The sequence below is a fragment of the Sturnira hondurensis genome, unplaced genomic scaffold, assembly GCF_014824575.4.
Source record: "Sturnira hondurensis isolate 20B ecotype Veracruz unplaced genomic scaffold, ASM1482457v3 Scaffold0010428, whole genome shotgun sequence".
Lineage (NCBI taxonomy): Eukaryota > Metazoa > Chordata > Mammalia > Chiroptera > Phyllostomidae > Sturnira > Sturnira hondurensis.
Genome location: NW_028083059.1, coordinates 22,767,480 through 22,788,094, shown reverse-complemented (window position 1 = coordinate 22,788,094; position 20,615 = coordinate 22,767,480). Strand labels below are relative to the sequence as shown.

Here is a 20,615-nt window from a genome sequence, read left to right as displayed (position 1 = left end):
ACCAGCCCTTCCTGTGGTTTTGACTTTTTACTTTCCCAGCAGCATTCTTTATACAGGAAGCAAAAGTACATCCTAGGACTTAGTTAACTATGAATGCTGAAATATTCAGTGTTTATTTGAAAAATGATTCTGAGGAGGTAACTGACAGAAGAAAATGATCTAAAAAAGGGACAAATATCTGCTTCCTATACCCATCTGTCTTATTTTCAACTGGGAGTCTTTCCCAAGCTTAAAAATAAAATTAAAAAAAGAACATCTATTTTGGAGATGGGCAACGCATTTTTTCCAGCAGCAGTTCAAAACATGATGAGTAATTTGGAAAAGAACTGGCAAATCTGCCAGCTGCCTTGCTTATGAGGCCGAACCCTGCTTTGTTCTGTGTCTTATGTACCATATAGTAGATGCTGGTTGCCTCCAGTATGGAGACAAAAAGCTCAGTATATCAGGTGACACTTGCTTAAAATACCAAAAACAAGCTGACGACATGTAACTTTATGTTAACTTCCAAGTAGTTCCTCATTTAGTGACTCAAATATGTTTCCTTTGGATAGAAAAATATAATTGAGAAATAAATATGTTTTGGCAAAATGCTCATCTTTTATTATTTTAAAGACACAGCCTCTATTCTAGACAGAAATCTGTAAAAACAGATTTTTTCCAATTTTTCAACTGTGTACATAAAAAATTAAATGTATATCCACTTTAGAAAGTTCTGTTTGGAGTTGGAATTTTGTTATAAATGCTCTGAAGCATTTTATTGAGGCCACCAACAAAGTCAAGGAAAGGAGAGTGATTAAAAAATTTATTCAGGGCAAATTATAAAGCCCTGAAAGGCTATATAAAGAGTAATGTAACTGATATTTTTGACTCCACCCTTCTGCACCCTACACTGAAATCTGGAAAATTTGGAAAAAAGTGTGTGAACCCTTTCATGTTGAGATCCTTTTCAGCAAACGCTGTCCTGGGTCTTAGATGGAAACCTACACTTCTACTCCCTGCAGCCCTTCCTCCCGGGATGAGCTGTTACCCCTTGACCTGAGTGATCATCTCCCCCCTACAAGCACATAAGGTTTCCTGCCCCTGGTGCTAATTAGCTACTTTATGCAGAGCCCCATTTAATTATTAAGCATCACATTCTTCATTGCTCCATATGTTTTGATTAAATAGGAGGTTTCAAAAATGCATTGTTTTGTCTTGTGTATTCCAGCAGAGATTTCATAATGTGAAAGATTTAACATATCTTAAGTTAATGCTCATTTTTAAAGTGAAAAACAAGTACTGGTTCCTTAGGCTTGGCTGGTTTTAGTCACTGACTTGATTTTCTTGGAAGAGGCTTGTGTGCTTGACAATGTCTGTTCATTGCCTATAAATTAGTGAGTAAGTATGAAATTATTAAGTCATACTTTCTTTTCCTCACACATTGGAGAAGATGTTTTTTTGTCTTGGTGTTGAGTGAAACTGTATTGAAGTCTGGGGCTTAGAGAACATGTTTATCTTTGGCTGGGTTGCTTTTATTGGGTTGGTCAAAAAGTCCGTTTAGTTTTTTCTGTAAAATAAAAGCCACATTTTTTCATTTTCACCAATGACTTTATTGATTTGGGTATTTTGAGTATGTAGACTATCTCCCATGTAGGAGAATATTGCTCGTCCTCAGTTAACGTCCTGATTTGATTGCTATTAATTTCAACTGGTAGAGCATCATCCAGCAAGAAATCTCCAACATGAAACTTTGCAACCACTTTTGATGCGCTCAATCGGTCACAGAACCTTCTCTATATACGGCACAATTGTTTTTGCATTTCAGTTGTGTTTTTAACTTTTTTGAAATTATAAAGCATAATATGCCAAAATGTTGCATGTTTTCTTCCATCTTCAATATTAAAATGGCTACACAAAGATTCACCAATGTTGGTGAAGTATTTTTCAAATGCCTGCTGATGTGACAGCTGTCACAATACAATCTAATAAAATTGTTTTTAATGAAGTTAAAGACAACGAAGTACTACTAGAGCCATCTTACGGTAAAAAACAAACAAACTTTTTGGCCAACCCAATACTATATGACTACCAATGTAGCCCCCTCTTCCACAACTCTGCTAGGTTGTATCTTGGTCCTGGTCACTGTAAGACCTTTGAATGTTCAGATTCATGCTTTAATTTACTCTTTTTCAATAATGATTTCTTCTGTCTTACTTCTGGCTACTTTTTCTGTGTTTCTTTTCTTCCAAACCATTAGTTATCTTAGCTTTCCTTTATTTCAATTCCATATGTGATAACTTTGCTATAATTTTGAATGTTTCATTTTGTATGTTTCTTTTTTATTTTTGTGCCTCCTTGATTTTTTTTTATTGATGTTCAGTTACACTTGTCCCCATTTCTCTCCCTTGCCCTACCCATCCCACACCTCCCACATTCAGTCCTCCCCTCCCAACCCCCATTGTTTATCTTTGTCCATAGGTCCTTTATACATGTTCTTTGACGATCCATTCCCATCTTTCCCCATTATCTCCCAACCCCCTCTCCTCTGGTTACTGTCAGTTTGTTCTTTATCTCAATGTCTCTGTTTTTATTTTCCTTGCTTATTTGTTTTATTGATCATGTTCCACTTATAGGTAAGATCATATGCTATTTGTCTTTCACTGCCTGGCTTATTTCACTTAGCATAATGCTCTCCAGATCCATCATGTTGCTGCAAAGGGCAGGAGCTCCTTCTTTCTCTCTGCTATATAGTATTCCATCGTGTAAATATACCATAAGTTTTTTAAACCGCTCATTTACAAATGGGCATTTAGGTTGCTTCCAACACTTGGCTATTGTAAATTGTGCAGTATGAACATTTAGAATGCATAGCTTCTCTTGAATTGGTGTTTGAGGATTCTTAGGGTATAATCCCAGCAGTGAAATTGCTGGGTCAAAAGGCAGTTCCATTTTTAGTTTTTTAAAGAAATTCTATATTGTTCATATTATATGTTTCTTCATGACTATTTAAATGGCAACTATCATTTTTTCTTGTTTTTAGAATTTGTTTAATTTTATTTTACCTTTTGTTTATTTTCTTGCTAAGCCTGAATACAACATTCTTCATCTGCACTTGTGTTTTAGTCCCTTTATCCCTTTTTCATTTTTTTTTCTTTTTTTAAAGAGAGACCCTGTTTATATAATTTTATTTAGATTATGAAAAACTATGCTAAAGTGTTCCTCTCTTCCCTTGGGTAGTTATTGTGAGATAATAGATTCTTTATCTCTCTGGGGGTACCTTATAATCCTGCAGTAAGCATGTCTTTTTCTTTCCTTCAATATCTTCTCCCCGGACTTCTAAATTTCAGGTCTTTACCTACAGAGTCTAGTCTCATATTTACCCAGTCTCTCTCTCTTGACTTATGATTTTTCTTTCCCATCAAAGGATTATGGAATGGGCTGTCACAGTGCTGACAGATAACTTTTGTGAAATTGGCATTGATAGAGTATTGTATATTGAGGCTAGTTGGTGTTCATCATGTTCTCTCATTTTATTCCAGACTTGACAATGTTTGGAAGAGGGACTTCACAATTTTGGTTTAGGGATATGATAGTTTTCCCATTTTATTCATTACTTTTGTTGTAGTCAATAGAAGAAAGTTGAGTAATGTCTTTACTACATTTTCTTAAACTAAATATCAAAAACTTAAATACTCATTAATTTTGGACTCTATTTATATGAGAATAAACATTAAATGTGTTAACTTAGTAGTTAAAATTAAAGTACTATAAATATTAAATATAGCCTTTATAGGCTATAAAGCCTATAGCACAAAACAGTATCATGAAATGAAAATTGAGGTTTTCCTGGCTATTTCCAAAAAATAGCATTAACATTTTAGTCACACCTTTTAACACAGTCAAAATTTTTACTTTTATGAGTAATTTGTAGACAGAAAGAAATACCATTTTATATATATATATATTAAAGTATATATTTTATAATATGTATGCCTATGTATACTATGCCTATTATATGGATATATTATATATCCATTATGTGTATAAATTATATATCCATTATGTGTGTATATATATTCATATATAGATATACATACTGTAAAATACATGTGCTTACACCTGAATATTATATGCATGACATTTGAATTACTACATTATTTATTTAAACATATTGTTACTCAAGGGAATAGTACATAATCAGATTCATTAAAAAATATAAACTACCAAATTAAATTAAAGTTTGAGTTATGATCTATCTGAAGGCCTTTTTAAATCTCACAGCAAGCATTGCTACCCAGGTTTATTGGGGATATTATTTTTACCTGCCTTATAAAACTATTAGCTCTTTGTCGGTAAGTACATTATATTTATCTTTCTGCTGCCTCCAGGTCTAGCATAACACATGTGGTCAGGGCACGTCAAATGTTAGTGCAGTTAATTGATACACACATATGCATACGTAGGTGTTACTTACCTAGAAAATGTTTGTGCAAGCAGCTTTAAATAGCTCTGTAAAAAGATTAAGCAACATTAATGGCCAATAACATAGTCCCCATTCTGCTAGTAAGAGATAAAATACAACAAAAGGAAGGCACTAATGAGTTAGGATGGTGCCTTACTAAGCGTGTAATTAATGTTATTAAGAAACATTTCAGTTGCATATTAAAATTCCGTTAACTAAGCAGACCTCAGCATCAGTACATTTGTTTTTTGGTTGCAAGCTTTCTTTCCTTGTTTTTTTTCTGATTGGCATCTTCATGCAATCTTTTTCTAAAAATATGAGATAATGGGATGTGATCAGCCTTCACGGTTTAGCAGGAGTGCTGACATGACAGTTCTGGCAAGTTGACAGGTTAAGTGAGTGGAAATGGATGTCATGTCTCACCATTTACTTGAAGAGCCATTTTTAAGCTATCGTTTTTTTTCCCTCCTCACCTTTACACTTACATCTCCTTCTACCACAATATGAAAAGTTTTCCCAATTTAGGATCAGGAGGTAATTTTTTCAACACCCTTTGAACGACTATTCTTATTGGTAAAAAATGAGATTATTTTTTAAAGAATAATAAAATTATCATTATTATTATATTTAATAGTGTATTAGATTTTAAGCTAACAGTATTTTTGAGAATTAATCTTTCTTTAAAGAAAAAAATGTATTATTTATTACACTATTTTGACTTACTTTTATGTTAAAATAATTATAATTTATATTAAATATAATTGAAATTATAATTATAATTACCATTATTATTGTAGTACTTTAGTCAGGAAAACAAGTAGAAAAGCAAAGCTCCTATTAGTAAAGGATAGCATGATATGGAAAAATGGGATTTATAGTTCAGAATCTGTTTAAAATTTTGACATATTCTCTAAGTTTTCAACTTATAACTCTTATAGACTTAAAAAATTCAATGAAATTTGCATGTTGACTCTCAAACTGGTTTCCTATAGTTACACAATTCCTAGTTTTTGCATATAATTAAAATGAAATATATCTTAGTGATCTGAAATAATTTTCAAATTATGTGTATGTATATACATCCAACTTACTTTATTAGTTAACTATCACATGCATTGCAACATAAACTCTAATGGTTAGATTGGACTTTATAAAGCCAGTAAAGACCATTTACATGTTAAAATGCATTGTTTTACTAACATAAACCTTATATGGTTTCACTGACATAATCCTTCAGTTCCAGAAACACATCAACTTGGACTGTGAAGAGCAACAACCAGGTGATGGTAACGGTGCATTGGTGCAGTCTGGAAAACTCATTATCTCTAACATAATACATACATATTCCCCCTGTAAGGAACAACCTTACACCCTTCTGTTCCTTACCTCAAATCTATTTCTTATTATTTCTTTCCCTTTCTCAATGCGCTCCCTAAGAGTTGGAGATAGACTGAGGCAAGTTACTCTTAACTGTGGGGCATCCTGACTTTCACCACTTATTACATTCATCCTGTTGCATCATGACTAATTGTTTTCATGTCAGTTTCATCTGGTCAGCAGTGAGTTCCAGAAGACAGTGATCTAAGTGTCATCAGAACTGGACACAAAATAAAACCAATAAAATTTTGCTTAAAATAATTGAATAATAAGCCCTGGCTGGTGTAGCTCAGTGGATTGAGCGCAGGCCTGTGAACCAGACAATCACGGTTCGATTCCCAGTCAGGGCACGTTTCTGGGTTACAGGCCAGTTCCCAGCAGGGGATGCACAAGAAGCAACCATACGTTGATGTTTCTCTTCCTCTCTCCTTCCCTTCCTCTCTAAAGATAAATGAATAAAATATTTTTAAAAAATAATAATTGAATAATATTATGAGTTAAAGTACCAACCAATATCTGAATTCATTTCCAGCACAAATTTATTACCATGATGTTTTGCAGCAATGTGTTATTCAAAGGAAGGTTAAGACCAAGTACAAAATGGCTATGTGTATATAGCTATTTACTGTAAGGATGATTTGCCTATGAAATAAAATGCAAGATATTTTTAACTTTATCTGAGTTTTCAAAGGCATTCTGTCTACTTTAGATAATAGTAGAATCTTTCATTTTGATATTTATTATATGTTGCCCTTTTCAGAGAGGAGCATATTATCTGACTGTAAATTATAGAAAATGGTTTTAACTGCTATCATACAATACCTGAAGACTTTTTTGTGTGTGTATGAGTGTGTTACACTTACCACCAAAACTCAGTACTTTTGACTCCTTCCTTGGAATTGCTTCACAATTACTAAACATGTCAGCCAGAGATCACATATAGTACTTTATTGTTACATTTCACTAACTTTATGACCTACTTCAGTCAACAAATTTGGAATAAACATGAGTAGTTTCAGTTTAGATATGATATGAACCCTCATAATTAGTCTTCTCACAATCAATAAATTTCATGAGTGATTTAAAAATGTAGAGTGATAACTGCATGCTTGCAATGCATCTCTGCATCTCTGCTAGCACAAGGATTGAGTGCTGTTTGTGCACATGAGACATGCCATGGGTGTAGAATAGAATGGGAGGTCCAAACAGGTGATTCTAAGGGTTGTGATTCCCTGTAGTCATTCTACTTTCTTTGACCACTTACTTAATTCTCCATATTTATGAAAGCAGTAAACCATTTGGTACTTTTCCTTTTTCATTTCAACATTGAAAAAGCAATTATTGTTGAAAGGAGATAGATATTATATTATGGAACAAAAATTTTTAATGTCAGCTAAATATAAAGTTCTGGTTGAAAAAGAAAGCATATCACTCATCTAGAACATTTACTGCTGGGAACCCAATAAGAAAATGGTTAATTTGAAAAGATAGGCAGTTTAGCAATGTGATCATTAATACTCCTTGAACATAGTGACAAATGGATAAAATGTGATTAAACTGGCTTTATAAAAATGATTATTTTAAATCCTATATCCCTAAATTATATTTTTCATTATAAATGCATTGCTTCCTCTGAAATGAATTACATGTTAATAAGGCTCAAATCAAATATTTTATAACATTATGCATTTCCAATATTATTAACAGAAATTCTTGTGAAATCAAATGAAGTATTAAATAGTAAGAATTAAATAGAATTAAATGTTGAAGAAACAATCATTTATCAATTAGAAGCCAACCTGTTCTGATTATTAACTGAGTAAACATTCATCCCTTACTCTATCTAGCTCTATATGGCATTTTAATGAAGTGAATTTTTATCTGTTTCTTGCCCATAGGGAGATTATTTTCATAATTTTTTGTAGGACTTTCTAGGCTTGGTTGTTAAACAATGTCTATGGGTTTCTGTGTTTTCCCTCTGTGATGGTAACTACTCATTTATAGTCGTCACATCATAAATTTTCAATTTTGGGTGGGGAAATTTTCTAAAGATGGGTATGTCAGAATCAGAAGATTTTTTTTCAAATAGCGTATTTTCTTTGACACCCCTCCACCCAAATTACTACAATAATGAATCACTGTCCCTGCAGGAATGTGCCATATCCTTCCGGTTTGATAAAATGAAAAAAAAACATTGAGTACTTCCTTTAGATTGAGATTTTATAAAATTTCGTATTTCAAGCCATTAATCTATTTAGTGTTCACTGTTTGAGACTTCTCCAGGCCAAATAAGGGCACATTTCATTGCATAATGATAGACAACACCCCCATGCAGTAACAGCTTACAACTTAAACTGAGGAAGTAAAACACATAGATGAGGAGGTGGAAATAGAAAAACAAGGCAATGCAAGCAAGGGCAATTACCTTTCAGTAGAAAGAACAGAAGAAAAGTACAAAATGAGAGTGTGTTCAGGCTAATCGTTGTGGACAAGGTGGATCAAAGGATAATGGATATCAAGATGGGTTAACAGCAAGAACAAGTGAGTACTTATGTGAGTGATTGAAGGAGGGTTGGCAGTAGGGATGGCTGGGGTGGGTGGGATTATTGAGAAACAAATAAGGTAATGGATGTTTAACTAGATTTACTGTGATGATAATTTTGTAATATATACAAATATCTAATCATTATGTTGTATACCTGAAACTAATATAATATGTTAATTATACCTCAATAAAATAAATAAATCATAAGCCTGTTCCAATCTCAAAATAGAAAGATAGATAGATAGATAGATAGAAAGAAAAAAGTAGACTTCTCTGCTAAAAGGCTGGAGTTAGTTTGGGGACGAGTGAGTACCAAGATGATAAAATCTTGGGCCAGTTGATGGAAGTCAAAATACTACACTGAGGAGAATCATTTGCGAGCACCGCAAGGTCAAGCAATTGAAAAAGCGCTGTTGGCTTTTCAATGTGGGAGAGAAATATTTATTCGTTGTCCCTAGTATGTGCCCCAAACAGGGATGGAACCCGTAACCTAAGTATGTGTCCTGACCAGAATGGAACTTACAACCTCAGTCTAAGGGACAACACTCCAACCAACTAAGCCACACTAGCCAGGAAAGGACTATCAGCTTTTGAATAGAAAATGACTTGTAATAAGTATACTTAAGAAAGGTTGTACTTACAGGTAGCACAGAAAGAGCAAAATCATAAGGTTTTATGTTATTTTAATAATAAAAGCAATTATTCAGAAAAAATATAATGTTATAGTTTTCACAATATCATACCATATTGAAAATCATATAATTTTGACCCTTCCTTTTGGAATGGCACAACAAATTCTTGGTCAGATTATGGCTTGAAATGAACAACATTAATGTAGCAACTCAGACTTTAAGATGTCCAACTATGGCATCAGATGGACCTGAAATCAAACTCATCTCCCAACCTGTTGCTTCAATCTTTAAAACACTGTGTACCCTTTATAAAACTCAGTTTACTGGCCTTTACAACAGAATGGTAGTAGTTAAGGCATGAGGCTCTTGGCTCTTTTCCTGATTGGGTATCTTGGTTTGTTAGAGCATTGTCCTGATACGCCACGGTTGCAGGTTTGATCCCTGAGCAGGGCACATACAAGAAACAAGCAATGAGTGCATAAATAAGTGGACCAACAAACTGATCTCTCTCTCTCTTTCTCTTTCTCTCCATCTCTCTCTCTTCCCCCACTTCATCAATAAGTAAAAAAATTTTTAAAAGTTATAGGGCACTTTGAATATTAAATAATGTCTGGGGATGTTTTAACACATTTCCTGGTACTAATAAACACTCAATTAATGTTAATTATTGTTGTATTAAGCAGTTTGTGACTCAGCAAATCTTACACACAAGCAAATGATAGAATTGTGTACGTTCTAATCTTATAAAATTATATAATTCTAATTGTATCAGAATTTAGCAAGCAAAAATATGAAATAGCTCAAGGAGTCATTTTCTACTTGAGTGTAAGATACAAATTTGAAAATGTTTATTATTACAGAATAAGAAACTATTTGCTCAGGCACAAAATTGTAGCCAAAGAAAGAGAGCTGTTGAGTGTTCTTGTAACCACCGTCACACATTAATATATGCAACTGAGCATGACTGTCTCCATGTTCATGCCTGCCATAGAAAGTCATATTTTCCCATAAAGAACAACTCTGAACATGATGTGATTAACCTTCAGGGCCCCCCATCCTCTCATCTCCAAGCCCACCTCATGCTTGGCCTATGCTTTCTCCTCCCGTTCAGCCAACTGATTTCCATATCATCCACTCACTCTCACCAGGGGTCATTAGCATAACAGAGCTGTAGCGTGACTTTGATTGAAGCCAGCTTAGGCTGAATGCAGTATCAAAGCATAATTTAGCAGAAATCAAATCTAATTTACTGCATATTGTATTTACATTCTCAAAATCCATTTCAAGGGAACAGTGCCAGACCTCTGATCTTAACTGACCTTTTTATTTTTGGGTCTGCCTCTCTGGAAATAGTACAGCATACTTTTTTATAGAACCATTGTTCCTGAGTTGTGGTGACTGTACCCAGAATTGTGCCACTCTCTTTTCTTCATCTCGTTTCTTATTCCACCCGCAGCAATAAAATATAATCCCTTAACAGATTAAGCCAGTAGATTATTACATCATAGTTACAAAAGATCCATCTAATGTTTGGGGGTTTTAGAGAGGATATAAACATGCATTTTATAGTCTTTTGTCTTAGAAACACATAAGAGAATTGCCATTTCTATAACTAGCCTATACTTCTGGAGTTTATATCTGGACCTTTTCAACTAATATTGGGTTAAATGTGTGTTTTGAATTGTCATCTTGAGGACCTAATCAGGTTTTTTTATATTTGATGAGAGCCATCACAGAAAATCCATTTCATGTATAGCAAACTTTTTGCCATTGCCCTGTGTTGATAAATACCACCTCTTTGCCTATTCCCTCCCATTGGTGCCATCAGCCATGTACTGTCTTTCAAATCATTTTTGCTGCCACTCGAAAGAAATACTGGAACTATGAAGTGTTATCAGGAGAATTATTAATGCAGTTTTCATTTTGTAACCTCAAAACTAAATTCCTTCAGCTGATGTCCCTTCACAGAAGATTGTAATATAGATCTTCAGCAGACAGTCTACAGAAGAAAAAGCAATTGTTGCGATTTGTTTTCTTGGTCCTACTTCAGATGATAATCGAAAATAATGAACATTTTCAGAGATTAAATACTCTTTAAATATCTTGCTTTGTTAAATGCTTTAATATCTTAATTTTTTATTTAAAAATATGATAATATCATTCCAGTTCCAAAGAGGTGGTTGTGGCTTCAGTTCGGGTGACAAGGAACTATTTGCAGTATATGCTACTGCAGTGGAAATGCAGTATACTTATAACACCTTGGAATGAAAGTGCAATATAATAAAAATTACATGAAAGAATATTTCATAGCATGAATAACACTACTGCTGCTAACAGTTTGTTAGAGGTCTATAAAAATTTAATATTGGGTAAAAACTCAAGAAATTATAATAATTTTCTGGTATTTTTAGACTATGTTATTAGTAGTAAACATTACATTTTTATATTGCAGAATTTCCTTGCCCTTTAAGAATTCTGATGAGATGTTCTCTTTAGGTGCAACTATGAATAGCAATTCTCAACTGAATTTGTTGCCCTGCCTTGCTAAGGTTTTCTAAACTTTTCTCCTTTAAATTGCATTCTTTCTAAAACACAAATCTTATTATATCTTTCTTGTCTAAACATTTTGAACAGATCTCCATACTTTTCAGGGCAAAATGTAAGGTCTTTTAGCATATTTAAATTATTTGTCCCTACCTATATCACTTCTGCATCCCTGATTTTATTCTTAAAAGTCATTTACACTCCCCTAACATACCCAGTTCCACAGGCCCATATCCATTGCTCTCTTTCTCAGGTGACTTTATTCCTATTCCTCTAGTTATCAACTCGTGCATCAAAACACCACTCAAGTATAGCCGTCTCTTCACATCTTTCCTCTTCTTTCCTCATCATCTGGTACAGTTGGCTGCTTTTCTATGATTTCTTCTCCAATGCCCTCTGCATTTTCCATGATTATACAAGTCATACTCTATTGTATTCTATTTTATTTGTTTGCTTAGTTACCTAGAAGTCTCTGCCATTAACCAGAAAAACTTTTTTTTTAAATTTGGCTTTCCATCCTTTGTATCAAGCAGAATGTCTCATAATTTTGAGTTAATTAATACATTTTGAATGAGTAGATGGATGGATCATATATTTTAAGCAAAATAGATGCATAGATGTGGTCATTTGTCAATTCATATTTTGGGGGCTGTGTTTTAACAGTGGTGTTGAAATTGTAGGTTCTGGATTCCAAAAGCATTTTGCAAAATTATTCATCTAACCATAAAGGCTTTGAAAATTTGAAAAATCAAATTCAAGGAAGGCTGTCAATATATTCAAAGTACAGATGATAATTTTACTACAATAGATGCAGGATAAGCATAATATCCTTAAAACTACAAAATGTTTGCATTATTTTCATTTGCTGTTTCATTGGATGATTTCAAGCATGTGTATGCTCAGTTACTACATTTTAAAGACTAAATACACAAGGACTTTATAGCTCATATGGGCTCAAAGTTTTTGCTAGTTAGTTATGTGAGGAAATTTAAATTGTTTTTTGTTCCAAATAGTACAGATGAACTAATAAGCTGAACATGTGACTTTTACCAAAAACTGTTAACTGATTTTTGACTAAACTGACTTTTAAGTTTTTATAATGAGATAGAATCTAAGTTACTCAATACTTTTTGGCTTCATTAATGTCCATATTGGCACTAAAATCTTCTTTCATGGAATTACTAACAAGTAAAGAACTATACACTGAATTTTAACTTTCTCTTAATACATACAATTTGCCTTGGGTATTATTGATGATAAAAGCCAATCTTAAATTTTTTTGATATAAATATCTGGTGGTTTCATACCTTTCCTGAAAAATGAACAGTGTAGTTTTAAAAGTTGTTCCTAAAGTAGTTTTTTTAAACATTGATTTAAACTATCATTCTTATTAGAAAACATGTAACAAAAAAATCAATGTACCTGCTGATTCAGTGGAATTGTGTAGAAATAACAGGAAGATTGTGCGAAGCAAGAAATCTCCTGAAAATGCAAGGCAACATAAACCATATGCTGCTCAAATAGATCCATAAATCTGAGTTCTTCATTTGGTTAAACTGAGTCTTCTGTCATCTGTAGTTATAGTAGAAATTTTTGCTTAGTAGATTTATACCTTCTCTCCCTGGGGTAGGTGTTGAATGTTTTGAATTAGGAGGCAGTATAATGGAACACCAAACAATAAGTCACCACAAATCTCAGTGACTTTTTTTAAAATGCTGCTGCTGTTTCTACTGTAGCATTCTTGTAAGAATGAGTAATTGGCTATACATTTGAGGCCACCCTACATTTACTCTGTTCTTGGACCTGCACCGTTTACTCTGAAGAACTGAAAGGATTTGGGGTAAAGGCCTTTCCTGAATAAATGTCACTTATTGTTATACTTTTCCAGAGTTCAAATTTTGGGATTCTTGCCATGTATAGCAGGTTCTCAAAATTAGATTTGATTTTAAATTTTTTTCTTGGTCTTAAGTTTTCAAACATGAGCCATAGGTTAAAGTGGAAACAGATGATTAGAAAAGCCATGGAGTAAAAATACTGTTTTTTTCATCAATGGGAGTGGTTTTGTACGAGGAAGATGGCCTTGTGAAAACTTCCGGTTTTACTGTCCACAGCTAACCCCCAGTTTAAACCTGAACTTTCCTGGGATTTTTACCACCCCACCCTCAACTCTGCCTATCTTCTTTTCTGTTGAAGTTAACTTGTGAAGAGCTCTCAGCATCTTTTCCTGCCCCATTTCACTAGCCTTCCAGCCAGACTTCATACCTTTTGACAAATGCATCCCCCTCACAAGCTTTACTACATTCATTAAAGAGTTGAAGCTTCCAAAACTTTTTCTTGGCATTTATTACTCTCAATTTAGAAAGAGTCTGAAGTTAGTGTGGCTTCTCAGGACATTCGTAGACTATCCCTATTTCTGCTATATTACACACTGTATACCAGATGTGTTTTTGCTTCTGGTACCTGGCTCAGCGATCTCCACTTATCTAATTGCAACCATTTCCTCAAAACCCCCATAATGTTTACTTCTGCATAAAGTGTTTCTCAGCTGCCAGAACACACAGAATTTCCCTTCCTCCTGAAGTCCCATCACGTTTATTATGTGTTCTATAACTGAAATACTCCTCTGCTCTCCTCTGAGAGCACCTCTATTATAGAATTTACCAAGTTTTAGATGCTGTTTCAGGTTTGCTGTTGTTGTTAACATCATTATCATGTATTGCATTTCACATTAAACTGTGAGTTCCCTGATAGCTGCGTGACCAATGCTTTTTCTCTGTGTATTTAGCGCCTAGAAGAGGAATATAGCCCTTACGTCACCGGTGCTTATTTATCTAAATGAAATGAAACAAATTAAGTAAAATCAACTATCTTCATACATTTATTTAGAATATTATTTATCTGTGTATGTAATCCTCTTCCTGCCAATTCCTCAATGTCTTCAACACTTCAGTTCTGGAATATAAGCACGTTGAGAATAGAGATTATAGTATATGACTCAGGTACCCCTGTGTCTAGTACCATGCCTTACAAATATTACAAAACTAAACAATATTTTCAATAGATTGATTCCATAGAAAGGAGATGTTTCCGTAATGTAGCGATTCTTTTCTATCTTTATCTATCCAAAACACAAAACTAAATCGAGAAATAATACTTTTCCTTAAAAACATTAGAATATCATAAAAATATTTTTTCTATGCACCCTTATGGCCTATGAGATTATAATGTACACCATTTCCAATGTGTCAATTAGTAAGTTTATGTCTTTCCTGTGATAGAGTGCTCTTTTTCTCTCCCCAATGTTCTGAGGAATGCTTAAAAATAAGTCAAATGGTGGTGTCTCTGTCTGGCACTGAGCAATCCACCTAGTACCAGACTCTCCCTGTGATTATCTTTTATTTCATCCACTGTTTATATTTAGACACTTTCTTTCTTTTTAAATTATAGCTCCTCCACAGTTTGTGGTTAGGCCAAGAGATCAGATTGTTGCACAAGGTCGAACAGTGACATTTCCCTGTGAAACTAAAGGAAATCCACAGCCAGCGGTTTTTTGGCAAAAAGAAGGCAGCCAGGTGAGTGTAAACTTGACCGCCTCTCCGAGCTCCCCCTCCCATCTCCCGTGATCCCCCAAGTTTGCCTTGCCTTTCCTGTTGTCAGCGTGGATTTACTTGACTTCTAAAACAGAAACCATTCATTCTAAAATAAATGGGAGTTAGATGTTCTAATAGAACATTCTTTATTTTCCAGTACTAATTTTCTAAAACTCTGTATCTTAAATAGAATAGATGCAGTTCAGTGAAACTAAATTATCTTTAAAATTCCAACCAAAACTATACATATTTAAATTTTCTGAGGAGAAAGTAATATTGTTTTCTATGACTGAGCTACCATGGTTTGATTAGACCATGTAAGCATTTAGAAAATCATGTCTTTATATATATTTCCATTATTAGATGGCTAAGAAACCAATTTTAATGACCTTTCATAGGTAGGTAGTATAAATAAGATTTTTTTAATCATTAAGTTAAGCATTCTTCTGTTTAAGGCTAGGAGAAATATTTTGTTCTGTCATTGCTTCTGGCTTCCTCCACAGGGTGGTTGGATGGAGAATAACACATTACACACCAGAAACAGCGAACACTTGTTTGGTCCTTGCTGGGCACTGGTGGGTCCTCTCTGGGCAGAAGTTCTCAGATTCTGTGCTAAACTCAATTGGATATACAACTTTTTTCATTTAAGACTTGGTCCAAACACTGACAGCTACTTAGCCTCTTGGTTCTGAGGTTATGTTTGAAATTCCCAGCTTAAACCAGATCAGAAATTATGTTCTTTGTCTAAGAGTTTATCTGTGCATTCTTGAGGCACCTAGACATACTTTTTCTAGACATTCCAGAGTCACCACCAAGGAGGCATATAGTTCTAAGGAAGAAACCTACCAGTGCTCCTCAGCACCTTCTGTTGTGTGTCCAAGTTCTAGAAGATTAAGGGAAACCATGATTAAAAGTTTCAGGAGAAGTGAAAACTTTGCCAGGAAATGGGGAAATATTTGAGGCTTTATGAAGAGAACCTGTTGATCAGAACTCAGATAGGATCACCTGGGTAGAGAGGTACTAGGAAGTCCCCCTCAGCCATCTTATTTAGTTGTTTGGGATCCCTACATATTCTTGTCCCACCCAAGCTAGCAGTTGAATCAGCTTGACATGAATGGGGACAGTGTCTGTCTGCCCTTCCCGAATGCACCTCGTTGCGGTCACTCCCCCTGAAATGAGTGGGATGTAAAGACAGTGGCAGGACGATAAAGTTCTCACCGCTGCCTTGCCCCACAACAGAATCATTCCAAGCCTTAATTCCCACTTTCTTAAAATCAGTCTGTAACTATACAATTGGTATCTACTCATAAAATCCCTTGGTTCTTCACATAAAAATTACTCTTGGGTGAAAATATCACAGACTCTAGAGTGTAAGGAGACATGACCTATTCCAACACACACCCTGAAAAAGGAAAGAATTCTAAAGCCATCACCCCCACACAATCATACAGTCTTTGTAGTGCTATTTGGCTTTCCTGAAAATTAATTTTATTAATCTAAAATACGAGGATAATACATTTTACTTCACAAGTTACGAAGGTGTCATGATTAAGCTTAATGTAAAAGTGCATTACACATTATGAAGCTCAACAGAGTGTTATTTCTAACAGCAAGGTAGAAATAGAAAAATGCAGAACCCACCTGCTTTCTCCTGTGTTCTGGCTGAAGTGGCAAGTTCATGCTTCTGCTCAGGTTAAGGTTATGAAGGTCTAATATAATATCTCTTTCTGCCTGGACACTATTGTCCGGGACCAAGTACAGGCTCAGCACCACTCTGGTCACCTCCGTTCCCAGTGCCTGAGGTGGTGGGGACTGATGACCCCCAGAGAGCCCTGGTAACTCTTCAGAATTCTTTCTCCTACCTGTAACTCCCTCCCTCCATCTCAAGGGGAGCTACAGGGATATAGAATTACCCCCTCAAGGTGTTTATAGTAAATACAGGGATATAAATATATTATTAACATTATGCAAAGCCATTTGATTGTTGCCAATTTACACTTTAAATCGATATATTAAAATCAGATCCCATTACAGCATCTTTAATTATATAAATAGAGCTTATATCACATGTGAACCACGTGCCCTAAAATAGCTCCAGGTTTATATAAGATGGTGCATAAAATGTGCTTTGGTCCTATGGCCAAGTAAACATGATATTTAAATATGTTACACTGTGTTTTAATGGTGTTTAAAGAAATAATGCTCAAACAATCTCAATTTTTTTTCTGCTACTGACAAAGTGTTATGTAATTCCAGAGATAGTAATCTCTGGACAAATGTTTCCCGTTAGATGATTTGATTTGATTTTTATCTTAGGTCTGCTCTCTTTTCTTCATCTGTCTTCCTCACATCAGGAAGAGGAGAGGGACAGAGACAGAGACAGGGAGGCTATGAATGGGAACGAAAGAGAGTTGCTTGAGCGAATTGTAAATTTTCAAATCATGCATTGGGATATCAGGAAAAGTCCATCAGTCTTTCTCTAGTACCAATTTTTACAGTGATCTATGATTATCAGTAGAGAGAGTTAAGAGCCTAGACTTAATGATCCATATCCCTCAATATGTGGTGATAATGCCAATTAGCACTAATAGGATGCCCAGGCACTGCAAAGCAAGAAGAGCTCCGTAGAAGTCCTGGGCTTTGCTGGTAATCCATTTTCTTTTACCTAAGTCACAGACGCAGGGAATAAAACATGATGGGTTAACCTCAATCATATGCCATTTTTCATGTCAATGAATCATTTTGAAGGTGGACTAATATTACATTGTAGAGGAAGAGATCCCAGCGAGAATTAAACCTATCTGATATATTAGTGCTATGTAAATTAGTATTCTAATGGCTAATTGTAAGAAAGTGCACACTTTGAGTTATTGTATCATTTTCAAGTGGCTTTAAAATTTAGACCCTTCTCTTTCAGATGGTTTATTTCAGTAATACATTTGGATTCTGTAGGAAAATTAACTTGTTCTCAAATTATCTTTCATATGTATGAAAATGCCTAGCCTTATAATATATATTTTATGACAGGGCAATAGCACTTCGAAATCACATTCCAGAAATGCTAGCAAACATCACTTCTTTTACAAAGGGTTTAACAACATGGTAATGTTTATGTAAAGTGGGCTTATAGTGTCACACTTGAATCTAATAAAGTGGACATTCATCATGTTGCAATAAAGAGAAGAGCTTCTAATTAAACTAGGACATCATTCTCAGGATTAAAGTCATTTAGTGTAATTGAAAAGTGTTAATACCCTATTTTATCCTCTTCCAGTGGTATTACTTCAAGGGTAAAAAACATTTTAAGGTGAAAATGTATCTTATGCTTTAATTGAATGTTATTACCTCCTGATTGTAACTTATTGAAATTGTTTAATTACAAACCTGGAAAATAAATTAGTATATTGAGAGACAGATCACAGAGGGTTATAATATTCTGTTTTGTAAATAAGTGTAACATAAAAATTGATACATCCTTATTTCTGATCTAACTTGGAAATATATCTCAATGATTTATTACAGCCAAATGTACTTCTTAATTGAATAACAGTAAGCAACATAGGTCATGGAAGTTAATATTACTACTCATAAAATTTTTTAAATTGTGATTAGGCTGCTTGTATTTAATATAAGATATACAGTACACTAACTTTCCAAAGTACAGCTGGGTAATTCTTTAAGATTACATACATACTTCAGAAATATTCATCTTCTTTTTATTTTCAGTGATTTCCTTAATCACTGAATCTGGCTTGGTCTGCAGCATCCGTTCCTCGTTCATATCCAAGGATTTGCAATCTGCAGAAACCTTATAGCAGAAGCAGATCTGGTTCTCTGTCAGTCTCCATCACACCTTTTTTTTGGAACACCTTTAAAAGAAAGTCTGCCTTGGCTGGTGTAGCTCAGTGGATTGAGCACAGGCCTGTGAACCAAAAGATCGCAGTTCGATTCCCAGTCAGGGCACATGCCTGGGTTGCGGGCCAGTTCCCAGCAGGGGACGCATGAGAGGCAGCCATACATTGATATTTCTCTCCCTCTCTCCTTCCCTTCCCTCTAAAGATAAATAAGTAAAATTTTAAAAAAAGAAAGAAAGTCTGTTAATTACATCAAGTATTAAAAGTGATCAGCAAAAGGCATATTTTTCATTCTTTAGTCCACAATCTGTAAAATATATACTTAATTTTATATTCCAGATTCTCCCAGTGTCTATGAGTTGAGTCAGATAAGCATTATTCACCTATTTCACAGATGGCCCAACCATGTTTCAAAGATACTAAGTAATTAGTGGAACTTCGGGGAAAGGATAAATGGTGAAGATCCTTATTTTTTAGACAATTGTTCCTTCAACTAGTACATGCTGATTTCTTAGAACATGTTGTTATTACCTCATTTGGGAAAAGTTTCTCAGTGAAACACACTATGTGGAATTAAATTATTTCGACATTATGTTTTTCTTTAAATCTATGTATTTTCTTATTCCAACTACATTTTGCACAATTGCAGTCGCTGTTGTTAATATAATTTACTTTCCAAGAGGGGGAAGAATACTGATGAGATTGTGTCTGCTTCCACAGAACCTGCTTTTCCCAAACCAACCCCAGCAGCCCAACAGCAGATGTTCCGTGTCGCCCACCGGAGACCTCACGATCACCAACGTTCAGCGTTCAGACGCAGGCTACTATATTTGCCAGGCTCTAACTGTGGCAGGAAGCATCTTAGCAAAAGCTCAGCTGGAAGTTACTGATGGTGCAGTATTATTAGATTTGTCTTATGGAAATTATGGTTTTTATTTCAAGTTCCATATTGAACATGTGAAATTTTCTGGTTTATTGGTTAAATTATTTTAATTAATTCTTATCTCCTTAGTTTGAATCTAGGTAAAATCACATTTTTATAGTTTCTAGTTCTTGATTTAATACCATTTATTTTCCCAAAGAATATCCAAGACAATCTATTTATGCCCCAAAACATAATGATCTGAAATTTTAAAGAAATGACATTATACTCACATTGTATAGACACTTTATCTGTATATTTTATTAATCTTATGAAGACATCACTGCTTTTAATAGATACTAATAATTTTATTTTACTAGAGGAGAAAGATAGCCTCTTTAATATTATTGGTGGAAATGGTGATGAGCTTTTAATTAGCTTTGACACCCTATGACTTTTTAATTATACATTCACTATGTTAAATTAGTTAAGCGCCTTCCAAACTACTTCTGGATGCTAAAATTATTATTATTTTTGCACATATTTACTCTGAATCTTAACTGAAGCACCTACATTCATAGTGAAAGTTGGAAAAGATGTAAGGGTCTTCATGGTCTGATTCTTTTCCCAAGAGCTTGTCTCAAATGACAGGTAGCAAAATATAAATAATTAGTTTTAACCTCCGAACATGAATTTAAGCCCTATCGTTTGATATTTTAAATTATTTTTTTCCTGCTTTCCTGCATTTTTAAAGCTTGTGGGGTTTTTCT

At 34.4% G+C, this 20,615-nt stretch overlaps 1 protein-coding gene across 5 annotated transcripts in view; it reads left to right on the top strand.

The window, feature by feature from the left end:
• Positions 1–20,615, top strand: part of ROBO2 (roundabout guidance receptor 2) — a 1,307,581-nt gene that overhangs the window by 1,184,433 nt on the left and 102,533 nt on the right. For all 5 annotated transcript variants that reach the window (XM_037059032.1, XM_037059034.1, XM_037059035.1 and 2 more), the window contains exons 8-9: positions 14,987–15,111; positions 19,704–19,875. In XM_037059032.1, the coding sequence (XP_036914927.1) occupies positions 14,987–15,111; positions 19,704–19,875 (297 nt within the window). The remainder of the gene's footprint in view (positions 1–14,986; positions 15,112–19,703; positions 19,876–20,615) is intronic.